The sequence below is a fragment of the Triturus cristatus genome, chromosome 1_1, assembly GCF_964204655.1.
Source record: "Triturus cristatus chromosome 1_1, aTriCri1.1, whole genome shotgun sequence".
Lineage (NCBI taxonomy): Eukaryota > Metazoa > Chordata > Amphibia > Caudata > Salamandridae > Triturus > Triturus cristatus.
The window spans coordinates 139,393,178-139,408,962 of NC_140579.1; the positions used below are offsets into that span (position 1 = coordinate 139,393,178).

General features: G+C 46.8%; 1 protein-coding gene across 1 annotated transcript in view; it reads right to left on the reverse strand.

Annotated features, from left to right (window-relative positions):
- Window positions 1-15,785, reverse strand: part of VPS52 (VPS52 subunit of GARP complex) — a 120,322-nt gene that overhangs the window by 104,016 nt on the left and 521 nt on the right. The window contains exons 2-5 of the mRNA XM_085620396.1: window positions 10,503-10,593; window positions 10,359-10,411; window positions 8,908-8,983; window positions 6,753-6,820 (exon numbers count right to left, since the gene is read on the reverse strand). Coding sequence (XP_085476522.1) covers window positions 6,753-6,820; window positions 8,908-8,983; window positions 10,359-10,411; window positions 10,503-10,593 — 288 coding nt within the window. The remainder of the gene's footprint in view (window positions 1-6,752; window positions 6,821-8,907; window positions 8,984-10,358; window positions 10,412-10,502; window positions 10,594-15,785) is intronic.

The window sequence follows — 15,785 nt, forward strand, 5'->3', positions numbered from 1 at the left end:
AGGTGGCACGGGCGCCATCGACTGAGACTGAGAGTGAATGTTCCGTACCTTTAGTACAGGAGTCTCCTGTTAAGTGGGGTAGACCTTTTGATGATTTGTCGGCGGAGGACAGAAACCATGTCTGGTTTACGGATGGTTCAGCAAGGTTCATAGGGACGAAACGGCATTGGAAGGCGGTGTCCTATAATCCGATCACACAAAAATTGCTGAGTACAACTGGTGAGGGTAAGAGCAGTCAATTTGCTGAACTCTATGCTGTTTATCAAGTTCTGAAACAAGAGTTACCTGGCACATGTCATATTTTCACCGATTCTTGGTCTACTGCCAATGGACTGGCAGTTTGGTTACCGACTTGGCATTCCCATAGTTGGAAAATCCATTCAAAAGAACTGTGGGGAAAAGAATTATGGCAGGAGATTTGGGAAATGCTCCCACAGAGTACTGTTACAATCTTCCATGTGGATGCTCATACCCCGATAGACTCTCTTGACAAATTCTTTCATAATATTGCAGATGAGAAATCTAAAATTGCTGAGGCAGTGGTGGACAGGCAAGATTCTGATATTGCGGGATTGGCGAAATGGGCCGACCAGAAAGCAGGACACTTTGGAGAGAAAGCCACTAGCAGGTGGGCTGCTGATCGAGGAATTTATATTCCCCTAGATTTAATCAAAAATGTTATTCTACATTGTCCCATTTGTCAGCATATCAGGCAGCGCAAAGTGCCCCAAACTGTTAAAGGTCATTTACATCGCGGGAAATTACCCGCTCAAATTTGGCAGATTGATTACATTGGTCCACTTCCTATGAGTAGGAATTGTCAATATATTTGCACTATTGTTGATACATACAGTGGCCTGTTGGTGGCCCTTCCCTGTAAGCAAGCTACCCAATTGAATACTATTAAAACAGTGGAATTGATTATGATGTATTATGGTGTGCCATTCCAAATTCAATCTGATAATGCATCCCATTTTCGTGGAAGATTGGTACAGGAATTCTGTGTGGAAAACAATATTGAATGGGTGTTTCATATACCATATTATCCACAGGCCTCGGGTCTTGTGGAGAGGTTGAATGGCCTGCTGAAAGATCAGTTACGTAAATTAACAGATGACAAGTATAAAAATTGGCGAGACTTTTTGCCTCAAGCGCTATTGATTTTGAATAACCGTCCTTTTCTAAATGCTGAATCCCCACTTATGCGTTTGTTTCCTCCGAATGTTGATGCTAAGCCCAATGAAATCAGAGAGACCGTGATGTACTGGGAGATTACTCCCGGAGCTTTGGCTCCATGTAGAGCGACCCCAGGGTCGGCAGGTTTAGACTTGCATGCCATGGATAACACTGTTATAAAAAGTAAGGATCGAGTCATCATTGAAACTGGTGTTGGTGTTCATATACCAACTGGAAATTTCGGATTAATCGCCCCTAGATCGGGGCTGGCTGTAAAAGGCATTCAGGTGCTTGGAGGAATCATTGATAGTGATTATCAGGGAGAGATTAAGGTGCTCCTGCTGAATAGCAGTGAGGTTGACTTACTGATACATCAAACTGACCGAGTGGCTCAATTGTTAATAATGCCTGTTTTCAGTGGTGAGATCACAAAAGGCACTGCCCCAACGTTGCTAACTGTACGAGGCCAGAAAGGTTTTGGCTCCACAGATAATCCTGGGGCCAGAGTTTGGGTGCAGTCGCCTAAGAATCCCCCTGAACAAGCAGAAGTCATTGCAACCGGTCAAGACAACACCATTTTAGTTATGAGACCAGGGAAAGATAGCTGGGAAGCAGTCCCGGCTGACAAATGTTACTTACGAGAATGAATAATGCCTGTATTTGATTCTCTTTCAGATCATTCTTTGGACTGTTGCTGCAGGATGTGTCGGCGTTGGACTCCTTTTGGGCTGGTACAACGAGAGAGGAGGGATCCCATCAACCCGGGCTGAGTTGAGAACCCGAGTGTCGCGTTCCTTCGCTGCGTGGGATTCGTCGTCGAACTTTTGGATTACATTAGCCAAACAAGTGACTAAAGCCCCTCATTTCTGCTTGACACCGATGAGATCGGTGACGGACATTCTAGCGACTTGTTTAGTTGCTGTCCCTGCTTCATTGGAGACTTTGACTCATATTTTTAATATATCGAATGCTCGCCCCAATGTTCTTCTGGGCGATTTTGCTGCCCATGAGTATTGCCCCTTGTGTACTGTACTGTCAGACCCGATACCCCCCATCCAGTCCCAAATAGTTACCTATAATATCACACAGGGTGATTTGTGTTTTTTCCTTACTTGTGATCCTAGTGCGATTTCTGAATGTATGCGTTTAAGATTGAAAGGTGCCACTTCATTCACCGCTCATGAACGAACTTTGTGCCTTCAAAGGACACCGAAAACATGTACTTCTGTTCAGAATAACATGACTTGCAAGAGTTTGGTAGTTACTCCCAGTCATTATCGCACGATGTTACTACCTGCCGGATGGCTTTTCTCATGTGGTAATACTTCCTGGCCATATATTCCCGCAAATATTTCTGGAGGCCCTTGTGCCATTACTAGACTGAGCTTGTTAATGTTTTCATCACATCCGAATGCCAACTCTCGTGTGATTCGAGATACAGTGAGGTTACAGGAGGATTGTGACTCATCTTTGCATTTATATTCCAAGTCTGAATACCTTAGCCTGGCTATTTCAATTGTTGGTGTTCCTGCTTTGGCAGTTTATAATGCCAAATCTATTGGGAAAATGGCCTGCTGGATGGTAAAATCCATCAATCATACTTCTACAGTCCTGTCTGACATGCTATTAGACGCCCAGGGTGAACGTAGGGCTATCTTGCAAAATCGAGCGGCCATTGATTATCTTTTGCTTAAACATGGACAGGATTGTTCTGATTTTGAGGGTCTTTGTTGTTTTAACTTGTCAGATCATACAAAATCCATTCAAGCTCACATTGATAAACTACATGACTTGACAGAAGAAGTTAGAAAACACATTGACCAGGGCTGGTTTGACTGGCTCTTTAATTGGTTACCTGATTTGCATATGTTACGTCAGATATTAGGAGGTATTCTGATTACTATCGGCATTTTGATTTCTATCTGTTGCTTTATTCAGTGTATTCCTTCACTACTTCAATTCTGCACACCTGGTACTAGACATAGATCAGTTAGTCTTGTTTCATACTATTCTTCCACAGATATTAGTTCTGTTTAATGAATGTATAATAGACTGAAGTCAAGGGTGAAATGTTCTGCTCGATTTTCCCGGCCTTCTTGTGAGGAACAATGATGAAATGTGACTTCAGTCTCTTATCATTCAAGTCTAAGGGTTAGAGTAGTGAATGGAGCCTATTTACTAGGCACTTCGACATGATTCTGTGCTCTTCCCCATAGATCAGGGCTTGCACACATAGCCTAGGGGATAGATTCGTTAGTATTAGGGATAACCTGTCCTGTAGTGAGGGTATTTCATGGAGCCGTGCTGAATCCAGGCCTGGTAGGCCTCAAACGGGAGAGACTCCATCTTTCTTTCTGCTCCGGCAGCTTGGGATGCTTCTAGGTCAAATGTAATGTTTTAGTTATGAGGTGTTATTCGCTTGGAGAGAACCGGTTCAGGCCGGCCCTTATCGAAGGATTGTATTTTTCTTCATGCCAAAGACACTACATCAGGCCGGCCGGCTGGGAACGTGTCCTTGGTACGGGGAGGTACAAGAATTTGGTGGGCGGCAGGTTACAGGCCGGAATTTTCCATGAGGAAACGCACCTCTATATTAGTGAAAGTCTGAGGCAGTTACATGTTCAGTCCGTAGGCGGCATCTAGCCGTTAGCAGTAAATCTACTACTTATTCCAGGGAAGACAGACGCCATCTTGAAGGCGGAGAAGAACCGAGAGACAGATACTCTCCTAGCAGAGTAGCCAGAGAGGAGAGAGTAGCCGATAAGGAAGAGGTCCCAGTGACTCGGAGAAGGGTGAAGAGAACAGCGCATAGTGGTGCAGATATGTATCCGTGACTGCGGAGGTGTGACTTCCAGGCGAGCCGAGGCACAGACGAGAAGGGAACCTAGATGACCACTGAGTGCAGGCTACACACTACTAAGGTGATGTCGACCCTTTCTTATTAGAGTGTACAACTTAATCTTTCACTTTTCTTTGCAGGTTATGTGTTATATTGTAATGTTATGTGGTTGCGTATGTAATGAGTAATAAAGTACCCAGTTTGTAGTGAACCAACATGTGCTGCGTGTTCTTGTATGAGAGGGTAGCCTATTCTTCTAGTCAGCTGCGGCTACATGAACAGATGTTAACCCTGATCAGGTAAGTGGTAACTGAATAAGGGAAAGAGGAGCCCCTCGAACCAGAGAACAGGCTATGCTTGAACTGGCAGTCCTTGTGTGATCTGATGAATAGTGAGACGGATTCCCTTTTTGTATGTTATGGTGATCATAGGATGAACTTCGTATGAGACTGCCGTCTGGGTAGAGAGGTCTGGATTCGTGTGGGATCGCGAGGCCGCCACTTGTGATACTGTTGTATGGGCAGAGAGGTCTGGATTCGTATGGAATCGCGAGGCCGCCACTTGTGATACTGTCGTATGGGCAGAGAGGTCTGGATTCGTATGGGATCGCGAGGCCGCCGATTGTGCTGAGACTGCCGTCTGGGTAGAGAGGTCTGGATTCGTATGGGATTGCGAGGCCGCCACTTGTGATACTGTCGTATGGGCAGAGAGGTCTGGATTCGTATGGGATCGCGAGGCCGCCACTTGTGCTGAGACTGCCGTCTGGGTAGAGAGGTCTGGATTCGTATGGGATCGCGAGGCCGCCACTTGTGCTGAGACTGTCGTATGGGCAGAGAGGTCTGGATTCGTATGGGATCGCGAGGCCGCCACTTGTGATACTGTCGTATGGACAGAGAGGTCTGGATTCGTATGGGATCGCGAGGCCGCCGCTTGTGATACTGTCGTATGGGCAGAGAGGTCTGGATTCGTATGGGATCGCGAGGCCGCCGATTGTGCTGAGACTGCCGTCTGGGTAGAGAGGTCTGGATTCGTATGGGATCGTGAGGCCGCCACTTGTGATACTGTCGTATGGGCAGAGAGGTCTGGATTCGTATGGGATCGCGAGGCCGCCACTTGTGATACTGTCGTATGGGCAGAGAGGTCTGGATTCGTATGGGATCGCGAGGCCGCCGATTGTGCTGAGACTGCCGTCTGGGTAGAGAGGTCTGGATTCGTATGGGATCGTGAGGCCGCCACTTGTGATACTGTCGTATGGGCAGAGAGGTCTGGATTCGTATGGGATCGCGAGGCCGCCACTTGTGATACTGTCGTATGGGCAGAGAGGTCTGGATCCGTATGGGATCGCGAGGCCGCCGATTATAAGAGGTCTTGGTATGTATAGTAGGAATTCCCTGTCCTTAGGTGGTAGATATATGTGGTTGCACTATTGTAAACAGGCCCTAGGGAGGGGGTAACGTTCTGGCTGGGTTAGTGAGGCTCTGATGAGCGGGTTCTATCTGATCCGAAAACCCAAGCAGAACACTAGGTATGTGGGACATCAAGCTCAGCATTTCCCAAGCTCTTCATTGTTGGTGCTGCTAAGCACAAAGTCTGCAGAGCATGAACATTTGCTTATCTATCAGCACACCAACTTCACGGGGCACCAAAGCACCCCTGTATCTCCCCCGAATTTTAGATTTGGAGCCCACTCTTTTAGTCTGCCACCACTGCTCCTTAATTGGCTCTCTTATTTTCATTTTCAAATTTCTATAGCCTACTCATGGTATGTTTGGATCCATAGTCTACTTCAAACGCTGCTTTCCCCGTGTTTCCAATATGAATATGTAGACCTACACCGGGGGTTTCTGGAAGAAGTATGCGTATCTATCCCCCTTTGCTCGTATGGCACCCTGCTCATCTCCCATCAAGGCTAAATGTCCGGTTTCAGCATCTCTGTGCTTTGATTCCTTGTTGCCAGGTTAAAGCCTTCCCAGGATCCACTCAGTGCCGTATTTTCAGTTGGCTTAGCCGTAAAGCTTTCCAGTGTCTTGGATGGGTTGTGCTTAGAGTTTCATATGATAGTTTTACTGCACTGTACTTTGCAGCGACAGCACTGACTCCTGCTAACTTTCCCCTTGGGAATGCACAGCAGATACTGTTTTAGAAATCTATGCTGGGGAGTAAACACAGTCCCTATCGGTCATAAGGCAATCCAAGTCTTGTGACAGTAGGATGGCTTATCTTGTGCACATCAGGTCATATGGTGAGACTACTCCTTACTCACGGACTCGCCTCCCGGGACTGGGATCCCTGTGAACCACCCTTCCGTACTTGATGAGAGGATTCATGCTTACAGTTCAGTATTTTACACACTGCTCTAGACAGCAGCCCTAGGCATGATTATTACATCTATCCTGATATACCCATCCTACTGAAGCTGAAAAAAGGCCTGTTCTCCCGAAGTCTTCAGCTGCTGGTGGTGATTCCACTAAAGACACCCCAAGTTGATAGACAACTAATGGAAAGAAAAGCAATTACAGGTGGCTTGTAAAATGATTGGCTGTTAAACCAGGAAGGACAGAAGGGCCACCTACGCGCCCTCGAAAATTGCACTGTGATAGAGAGAACCAGCCTCGTTTAGGGGTAGAAAATGGGGAAACACAGAAGGTGGTTATGGGTCACAAAAGTAAAACAGTTGGCGGATATGGCAAGTGATGCAGCCTGTGAGAAAATATAAAATGGGAGAGTCCAGTCTTACCTCTAGGATGGTGTCACAGGCTGTAATCTGATTGTGCAGAGAGGCGATGTTCTGGCTCTCTTTAATATCTGAGCAACAAACAAAGTTAAGGAAAAAACAGGAAGCATAGAGAAATACTCACAAAACAAATGCATCAGCCATGTTTCTGTATGCTTCCAACACCCCAGAGGAAACTGTGTGTAGTTCCAACCAACCAGTGCATACTATGCTCATAGCCATTGTTCACTGCTATATTTGTGAGAATACACTTCAAGGAGAGGTGTGAACGGGCTTTTAGGTGCATCTCCTAATGTTGCATACAATAGTGCCAAGTTGTTTGCTAACTTGCCACTGTTTTGGGCCTTAAACGTATTAAGACTGAGTAGTTCATGTGTGGAGCCGTGAAGTTAGGCTTGCTTGTTTAAATAAAGCAGCTGATAAAATGTGTGCTAGATGTATTTAAGGCTCACGCTAACAAGCCAAGGAAGGAAACATTACATTATCTGACACTCTTTTACAAACACACCAGTTAAAATATGGCTACAGGAAGAAGCCATGCGGGTTCTGTTTTGAAGGAAGACAGGAGCACTGTCCTGTGTAACAAAACAAAAGCCGAGCATGAGCTGTAGCCTCCTCACCCTAACGGGCGGCATGATCGAGGAAGGTTAGGAAGATGGTGCTGCAGGGCCTAGGGCATACACATGGACCAATTGCTGGAGGGATGCTAAAATGTGATGTCACAACTTCACCTGGAAGGCAAAATAAGGCAGGCGGAAGGCTTTACATGACATGGCATATTATTACAAGCTGACTAATCAATCAATCAATCAGGGGACGTGTAAAGTGTGACTAGTCACACGCAAGGGTCTCAAGGTGATGCTATACAACTATGCTGTTGGACAGCTAGTCATAGCTTAGGTGGGGTGTAGACTAATCGATGAGGGATGTGTGATAAAATAGGATTGAGGTTCATCTAACCTTTGCCCTAATATGTCGAATTATTGCTGAGCTGCTCACAATAATTACAATTACGCTAACGCGCATGGTTTGCAGAGTATATGTGAGAAATAAATAACCATGTAGTTTAAGTTACCAACTACTGTGTGTGCGCTGATTTTGGGGTAAGGGCGGGGCTCTATATACCACCTGCAGAAGAGGGGTTCTCATGTAAGTTTTGTCTGAATCCTAACACACTCCCTGAACATAACTCACTAGTGAAGGAAGGACACTCACTTGCCAATTCTCCGTTTCTCTGAAACTGCTGCAGTTTATTTTTGGGGCTCGAATAATCTACTTGGTGTGACCCCAATAATTTAAGCATAACACGACAAAGGCTTGAAGATTACACTTGCCGCTAGCTAATGTGAGCGAGACTTTCATGGGGAGAAGGCAATTTTCCCTATACATTCAAAAAGCGACTGAGTACTTTACTATTAGTGTTGCTTGGAGCTAAGGAAAGTTGCACTTTGAGAAAGTGCTAATTTGAGTCACTTTTGGCAGCAGAGCAAAGTGGACGACAATCAGGCCCAATTAGAAGCACTCCTTTGTTTACCCCAGCACTACCCACACCTGCTCTTTGGTAAATGTAGGTTCCACAGAACCTGTCCAGTTCAGCTATGTTCTGCAAAACCAGCAGTGCCTGCGCTCTCAATGACCTCACTTCCTCTTCCTGCTTTAGACGGGTCTTAAAAAACAGATGTAATGATTGACAGGCAGCAATAGAAAAAGAAATCCTGCTAATGACAACACTGCTGCCACAGGAGCACATATCTCTCTCACTGACCGGATCAGATGGGTATCCGATAAATTGTACGGGAACTCTTATTTTAAGCACGAGGGTCTATCTTATGTTTAAGTATTGCAAGTGCATATGCTATGCTGTGTTCTGAGAAAACTCAGGTTGTGGTGCCATCAAAACGTCAGGATTCTTCCTGTAAGGACCGCCTTGTGTTACCCAGGAGTCTTCCACACCCAACTATTTTACTGAAGTGGTTTCAACTTTTGCAAATATGGTGGAATCTGAGGCCAGGCAGGGCCTGTGAGTATCGTGACAAAGCCCTCATTAATCTAGCCAAGACAAGTGTCTGTACATTGATGGTCAACAACAGATGCTATCCGGGTGCACTTTTACTAGAATCAGCAGCTCAGGCACAACATCCACGTAAAGAAAGGATACAATCCTTGATGGAGGCATGTTCGATCTGCTGCAGCTCCAGTTCTACCTGCTTGGAGTACTGCCTCAAATCCACGCCCTGCAAGGAGGGGAAATCCATCAGTCGACAGCCTCACAGTGTTCCTTTGAGACAAAACGCCTTCATTCTCTGATATCACACTCAGCAAAAGTGAGGAAGAACTTGGCTACGGGAATGTAGCCAACACCACAGCCAGTAATTATGATCCCAGTGCAGTTCTGAACAGGCTCTACAGTCAGTATCTAAGCAAGAGACACAAGTAGGCACAACTACTGCAGAAGATAGTGAATAATATCAAAGACACCAAGACAAACCCAAAACACAACATATTCACCAAATCATACCCAACAGGCAAAGCCACAAGGCCCTCATTACAAGAGGCCAGTTAACATTCATGTTACTTTTCCGCCCCGGAACTACAATTGCAGAGGGTCACAGTAAACCTGTGCACTAGGAAAGAACTATTGATAATGCCAATATCAGATCTCTATTTGAATGACTTTAAATAATCATATGAAAACATCTATTTGTTGACGAACCAGATGTAAATGTTTGCAGTTTATGACATGATAATAATCTACACACACACTGGGGTAGTCGGTACCTAGAAAAGGTAATTTGTAAAGAAATAAGTAAATTAATGTACAAGAGAGCTCATGACATAACAGCAATGTTTATCAGATACTTAACGAATTAGAGGTGATTTAACCCTCGTGGGAACAATTGTTTGTATTCTTTAGAATGTCAACCAAAGCATTTCTAGCAACACAACTGCAAAGAGAGAGAACAATGAAACAACATCAACCGAAGCACACCCAAACACAGCACAGCAGCTAAAAGTGACACCAACACCATCAATATGAACTCAAGCATGAGACACCAACAGAGCCTACAAAGTGATATTAGCGGTCCCAGCAGCAAACAAAGTGCATCCAACAACAGTCACCAGGAGACGGATCCACAAGCACCAGAGCTTGCAAACAGCAGCACACCCAAGACCGAGAACAGTAACCGCAAAGCCAGGATAAGCATATCCAGCAACACACTCACCAAAAGCGATACCAATGAAGCAAGGCACTACCACTGAAAGGGACACCACCACCATCAACTCAAACATATCCAACACTGACATCAACACGACCAACATTTAGTGATACTAATGGCCCCAGCAGCAACCCACGAACAGTCGAAGTTCAGTGACCAATACCAGTGAAAACAATGTTAACCACATAACTTTCAACAGCAACACAGCTATCAAGAGTGAAAGCAACAACAGCAAAACTAACCAAAGCACATCAAACAACAACATCCACAAACAACACAAGCAAAAATAGGACACCAAAAACAAACAAATCCTGTGCAACAACAACACAACGGGTCCAATGGTCTTAAATGTGAGCAAGTCCAGTGCTCGGCTGGTAGAGGGAGCACCTACCGTTTTTAAGGCTTCTTTCACCAGTGCATCTTCCAGGTTCTCCTGAATGTGAACTGTCCATGAAAAGAAAGCAGGCAGTTCAGAGGTCAGATCATCACAAACCCAAAGAGGCTTCATAACTAACTCAGCAGAAAAAGAACTCACTGTCCACTTCGTCCAGAATAAACTCGTCCGACGTGAGGTCCAGGTCCCCCAGATTCAGCTGTAAGGGGTCCTCGCCTAGGTCTCCCAGCACCTGCAGAGATGTACAAAGGTAGGTAATCAGGTAATAGACAAAACACTAGGTGTATTCTCTTTCCGCCTCAACACTAGAAAGGGAATATAAGCACAGAGCGGCACAGCAGAACATGCACTTTCACGCCTAGCTCCAAGATTAAGGAGCTCTAGCCTTGACTACATCAAGCAAAGACCAGACCTTCTTGTATTCCGGAAGGACTTAAAAACAGATCTCTTCGGGCTTTACCCCCTAACTCTTCCCATCTGAAATTCCTTATTTACACAAAGATATTCTTTCTGTAATGGTCCCAGCTCCCTGTGTTATCTGTAAAGCACTCCGGCGCCTTGTGGATAGGTCTGCGCTATAGAAATATGTGAAATAAATAAAACTCCCTCAATTCCATTAAGCAGAAAACAAAGATCCTTCTCTGAGAAAAAATATGGGCACGGCCTGGAGCTATTGAAACTGGTCGTACAGCAGGTCTTCTAAATGTAAAGCATGTCTTCTAAATGTAAAGCTCTCCATTCTCAAGCTTCCTGTTCAAAAACCAAACTGCGAAGCGAAAAACATATTCAGAAATATGCCTTCACTCTCCCCTAATCGCTACCACTTACTTCACAGCTTTACTCACAACAGCGGATTGTGGCCTGATATATAATCCTGCTTTAACACTGATACAAAGGATTTTCTCTAAAGGGACCTCCCTACATCGCTGCCTTTTTAATCTATATTCAAACTGATACAAAAAACCTTTATTAGATAATGTGTGCAACGTGGCTAGGAGAGAGACAATAGATCCCCCTTTCCCCACTTTGTGTGTCGTAGTTCTAACAGCCACTCGCAAGCTTATTCAACACAACCTGCCGCTGAGGCTTTTAATAACTTTAAATGGCCTGTTGAAATGGAGTCCTCTGTCTATGCTTTTTTAACTGCACCAAATCCGGTCTGATACATTTTCTTTCTGGATAACACCTGGACATATACTCAATCTACCAAAGGCATCAGAAACGAGGGGAGGAGGCGTGCTTGCCCAGGGGGTGGGCTTTCACCAGAAAGTCTTTCTTACAGTTCACAAACCAGTTGGCTTCTTTGCTGGGACAGTCAATGAGATCTATAAACTGACCCCACACGTGGGGCTTTAACAATAAAGACATCAACTCTATTGGAAATACTTATAGCGTGCACAATCTGCTGGTCAACGCAGCTATCACCAATATTCAGAAGCAATTATTTTAAATTGTGATGAACTATGAATCATCAGGATGTTTCGCACCAAGCAGATAGGGACTTCTGTTCTTTGATAAATACAAAAATGGAGACTCTGCTCAGACCCTGACTCTGGTCCTGAGACTCCTGCCAGTGGAGAAGACAGCGGTCCCAGATGTGGCACTCGCACAAGCCAACCGAGACTGTGCTCATAGGCGTGCCGCTGTTACTAGCCAGTGACCAGTGCTCTATAGTGCGATATTTTTTTAGTGGATTTGCTCCTTTCACTGCGCAGCTCCATCTGGTAGCTGCTGCTGTCCCCATTCCAGCTGCTGACCCAGAGGTCAGGAGTTTGAGGTCATCCTCGACCCACAGGCTCCTCCCTGCGCCACATCCCTGGTGGTCTAGTGGCAGAGCGTCACTCCTCTGCTGTTAGGGCTGCCCTCCAGTCTCTTTCTCTGATTTTTCTGTCTGTTTATGCTTTTCTCTTTTTACAATATTCTGCATCTGCCTTTTGGCTTTGCAATTCTTTCCTTGTTCTGTTTTCTGCCTGTTTCCCCCTACACTGCCCCTGCCGCTGCGATCCCCGCAGCCCTGCCCCCCTCCAGTGTCCCTTCCCGCTCCAGCATTTACCCACTTCCCAGTTGTCCGCACTCCCCCCCCCCCCGCCAACACTACTTAATGGTGGCTGCTGTGGGTAGGAAAGTGCCCCCTTTTGCAAGGTTTCCATGCCAACAGCCACTGTCCCTGGTATAGGTAAGCCAGTCCTCTAGCAGGGTGCACTATACCATTGGCGAGGGTACAAGGGCATGAGCCCTGTACCGCTACAGTGGCTAAGTCTATTCTTGGGCATTGTAAGTGAAGTACAGCCGTAAAGAGTATATCGTCTGGGAGTTTGTCATTACAAACTCCACAGCTTCATAAAGGCTTTACTGAAAACTGGGAAGTTTGATATCAAACTTCTCAGCACATTAAGCCCCCACTGATGCCAGTGTGGGATTTATTGAAAAATGCACTCAGAGTGCATCTTAGAGATGCTCCCGGAAAAACGACCTGACTCTAGTGTCTTGGCTGACTGGCTGCACGCCAGTTGCCACCAACAGACATGTTTCTGGACCCCTGTGTCAAGAGCCTCCTGCTCTCTGGGTCCTAAAACAAAGCACATCCTGTGCAGAGGTGCCAAGCCTCCTCCCCCAGGATGGTCAGGGTCCATGAAGGGGAAGCTTCAAAGGCTTGCTGCCTTTGTGAGCTACCCAATCCATTTGCTGCTCATAGCAACTGGCACCCACCGGTTCTGACCCCCACTTTGGGCGGGTTAATCGGCGGGAAAACCAAGATAGGAGGAGAGGTGTGCCCACCTTTGCCAACCCCACCCCTCAGGTGGGGAAGGCAAGGCGAAGCAAAACTTTCAGTCTCCACCATCTTGAAGATGGGGGCGCCCAGACAACCAGAGGGAGGCTTATGCCCCCTATCACTGGTGAGTGGCATAATAGAGGGTGTACCCACCCCAAGGAAGGGAACCATTGGCCCCAACCTTTACCTACCTGAAACGCCCCTAAATTTAGTATTTAGGGTCAACCATGAACCGGGTCTCCCCAGACAAGAAGAAGAAGGACTGAAGAGCCATGCTGAAGCAAGAAGAGGAGGATGTCAACTGACTTGGCCACAGCCCAACCGGCCTGTCTCGACCTCGACCTGCTGAAGCGAAATCCCAGTGTATCCTGCAGCCAGCAGCCCCCCAGAACCTGCCCTGCCTTCCCCAACCAGACTTTGTCTCCTGTGAGCACCAGATTTGCTCACCAACAGACTGGCTCCAGCCAGATCCACGAGTCTGCACCTGACGCCCATGTCCCGGGTTTGAGTGGCCCAACACCAAGAGTAGGTCTCCCCCGCGATCTTGACCTGCCTCAAGTCTCCCGACGACGCCTGCAGCCCCTTTCTGGAGGATCCGCGCGACCAGAGCTGGTAAGAAGTATCAGACGCCAAAAGACACCCCTGCACATGCCACTCCACTACCTTAGGTGGTCCAACCGATGGTGTCCCGGCATCCCACAACATCCCACCTTACCTCTCCAACCCATGGTCGCCTCCAGAGAATCTTCGTCGCCGCACCGAATACGCTTGACCCCATCTTCTCCGCCAGCGGGAACATTAGCTACAGCCACATCACCGAACACTCCTGGACCGACCACCACTGTGTGCATCTCGCCTTCGCCACACCCACCGTACACCACTGTCTTCCTCGCCCCACCCTGTCACGGCTGGATCAAGGCCACAGAAGAACTTCTCATCAACTCCCTCAGCCAACGCCAACATCGCAGCACGCAACCTCCAACAGCGCCGACACTCTGGCACCCTCAAAAGGAGACCAGGCAAGCAACACTACAAGAAAGCCAGCTGGTTCACTCTCGCCCTTCACGAATCCAGACGTACCTGCATATGACTCGAGAAGAAATGGAGGAACAAAAATACCCCGGAAACCCACGCAACCATCAAATCTGCCATCAAAGCACATCACCTCCTCCTCAAAATCTAAAAGAAAAGGGCCTTCCAAGATAGAATCAATGCCAACAACAACAAAGAACTCTTAGCCATCGTCCCACCCTCCCAAGACCTCTGCAACAAATTTGGCATCTTCTTCCACCACAAGATCGGGCAGTTCTACGACCGCTGCGACACCTCAGGCCCTGCCACTACACCCGCCACCACCCCAACAGACCGTGCTCAGCAGGACCCCGCTCACACTCAAGACCATGAAGAGCATCACTCAGGAGCCCTGTCTGGACTTTGCCAATACCACATCTTCAATAACTCAAAAAAGTCTGATGGTCTGTGTGTTAGAGAGAGACAACAGAAAAGACAAATATGAAAAGTGAGAGAGAAAATTTTAAAGTGCTAATTGGCTATAAAGGATTTCCATCAATAACCAGTGATTGGTCAGTATCATCATCTGGATATCCATCCTTCCCACCACAATAAACCTCTCCAACAAGGGGTGTTGCGTGTGGTATAGGTGTCAACCAGAGCACCTGAATGTAACCAGGGAAGGGGGGAAAAAAAGAAGACAGCAAAGTCACTGGCTTAGTCAAAGTATGTAGATATATACCGAAAATGATATATGAACAGTGCAGTGCAAACATGTGAAGGTTTAAAAAAGGATTTAGAGGAAAGAGGAAATTTTATTCAAGATATTCCTACTAATCGTAGGGTTAAAAATTGGTGCAGAAACAGCTTTTAACAAATAGGCTGTGTGACAATACGGTCGACATGTTTCAGCCTTACGGCTCAGATACATCCCGAGGTACCGACGGAGAGGGCGGGGCCTCCCTTAACCTGAGTCAGCACCGGGTGAGGTGAGGCTTACCCCTCGTGCTAATCAGATAATTCATATATACTGGTTGCACGAAGAGTCATACACCACGAAGGTTGTATTTCGCGCACTTATTATTTCAATTTTTTGTTACATTTATTGTTGCAGTAGCAATATAAATAGATTATAAGGTCCTGAAGAAAGCCATTTGACCATGGGGTCAAGAAGGCTGAAACATGTCGACCGTATTGTCACACAGCCTATTTGTTAAAAGCTGTTTCTGCACCAATTTGGATGTTGGGTGACACACACACGGATCCAGGGAGCCCTGGCTGTTGGGTGACACACACACGGATCCAAGCAGCCCTGGATGTTGGATGACACCCAGGGAGCCCTGGATGTAGGGTGACACCCAGGGAGCCCTGGGTGTTGGGTGACACCCAGGGAGCCCTGGGTGTTGGGTGACACACACACACGGATCCAGGGAGCCCTGGGTGTTGGGTGCCATACACGCATCATGGGAGCCCTGGATGTTGAGTTTCAGGCACGAATCCATAGAGCCCTGGGTAGCACACGGATCCAGTGAGTGCTGGGTGTCACACACGCGGATCCAGCGAGTCCTGGGCCCTTGGGTGTCACACACGAACCCAGAGAGTCCTGGGTGTCTCACACGGGTCCAGGGATGCATGATATG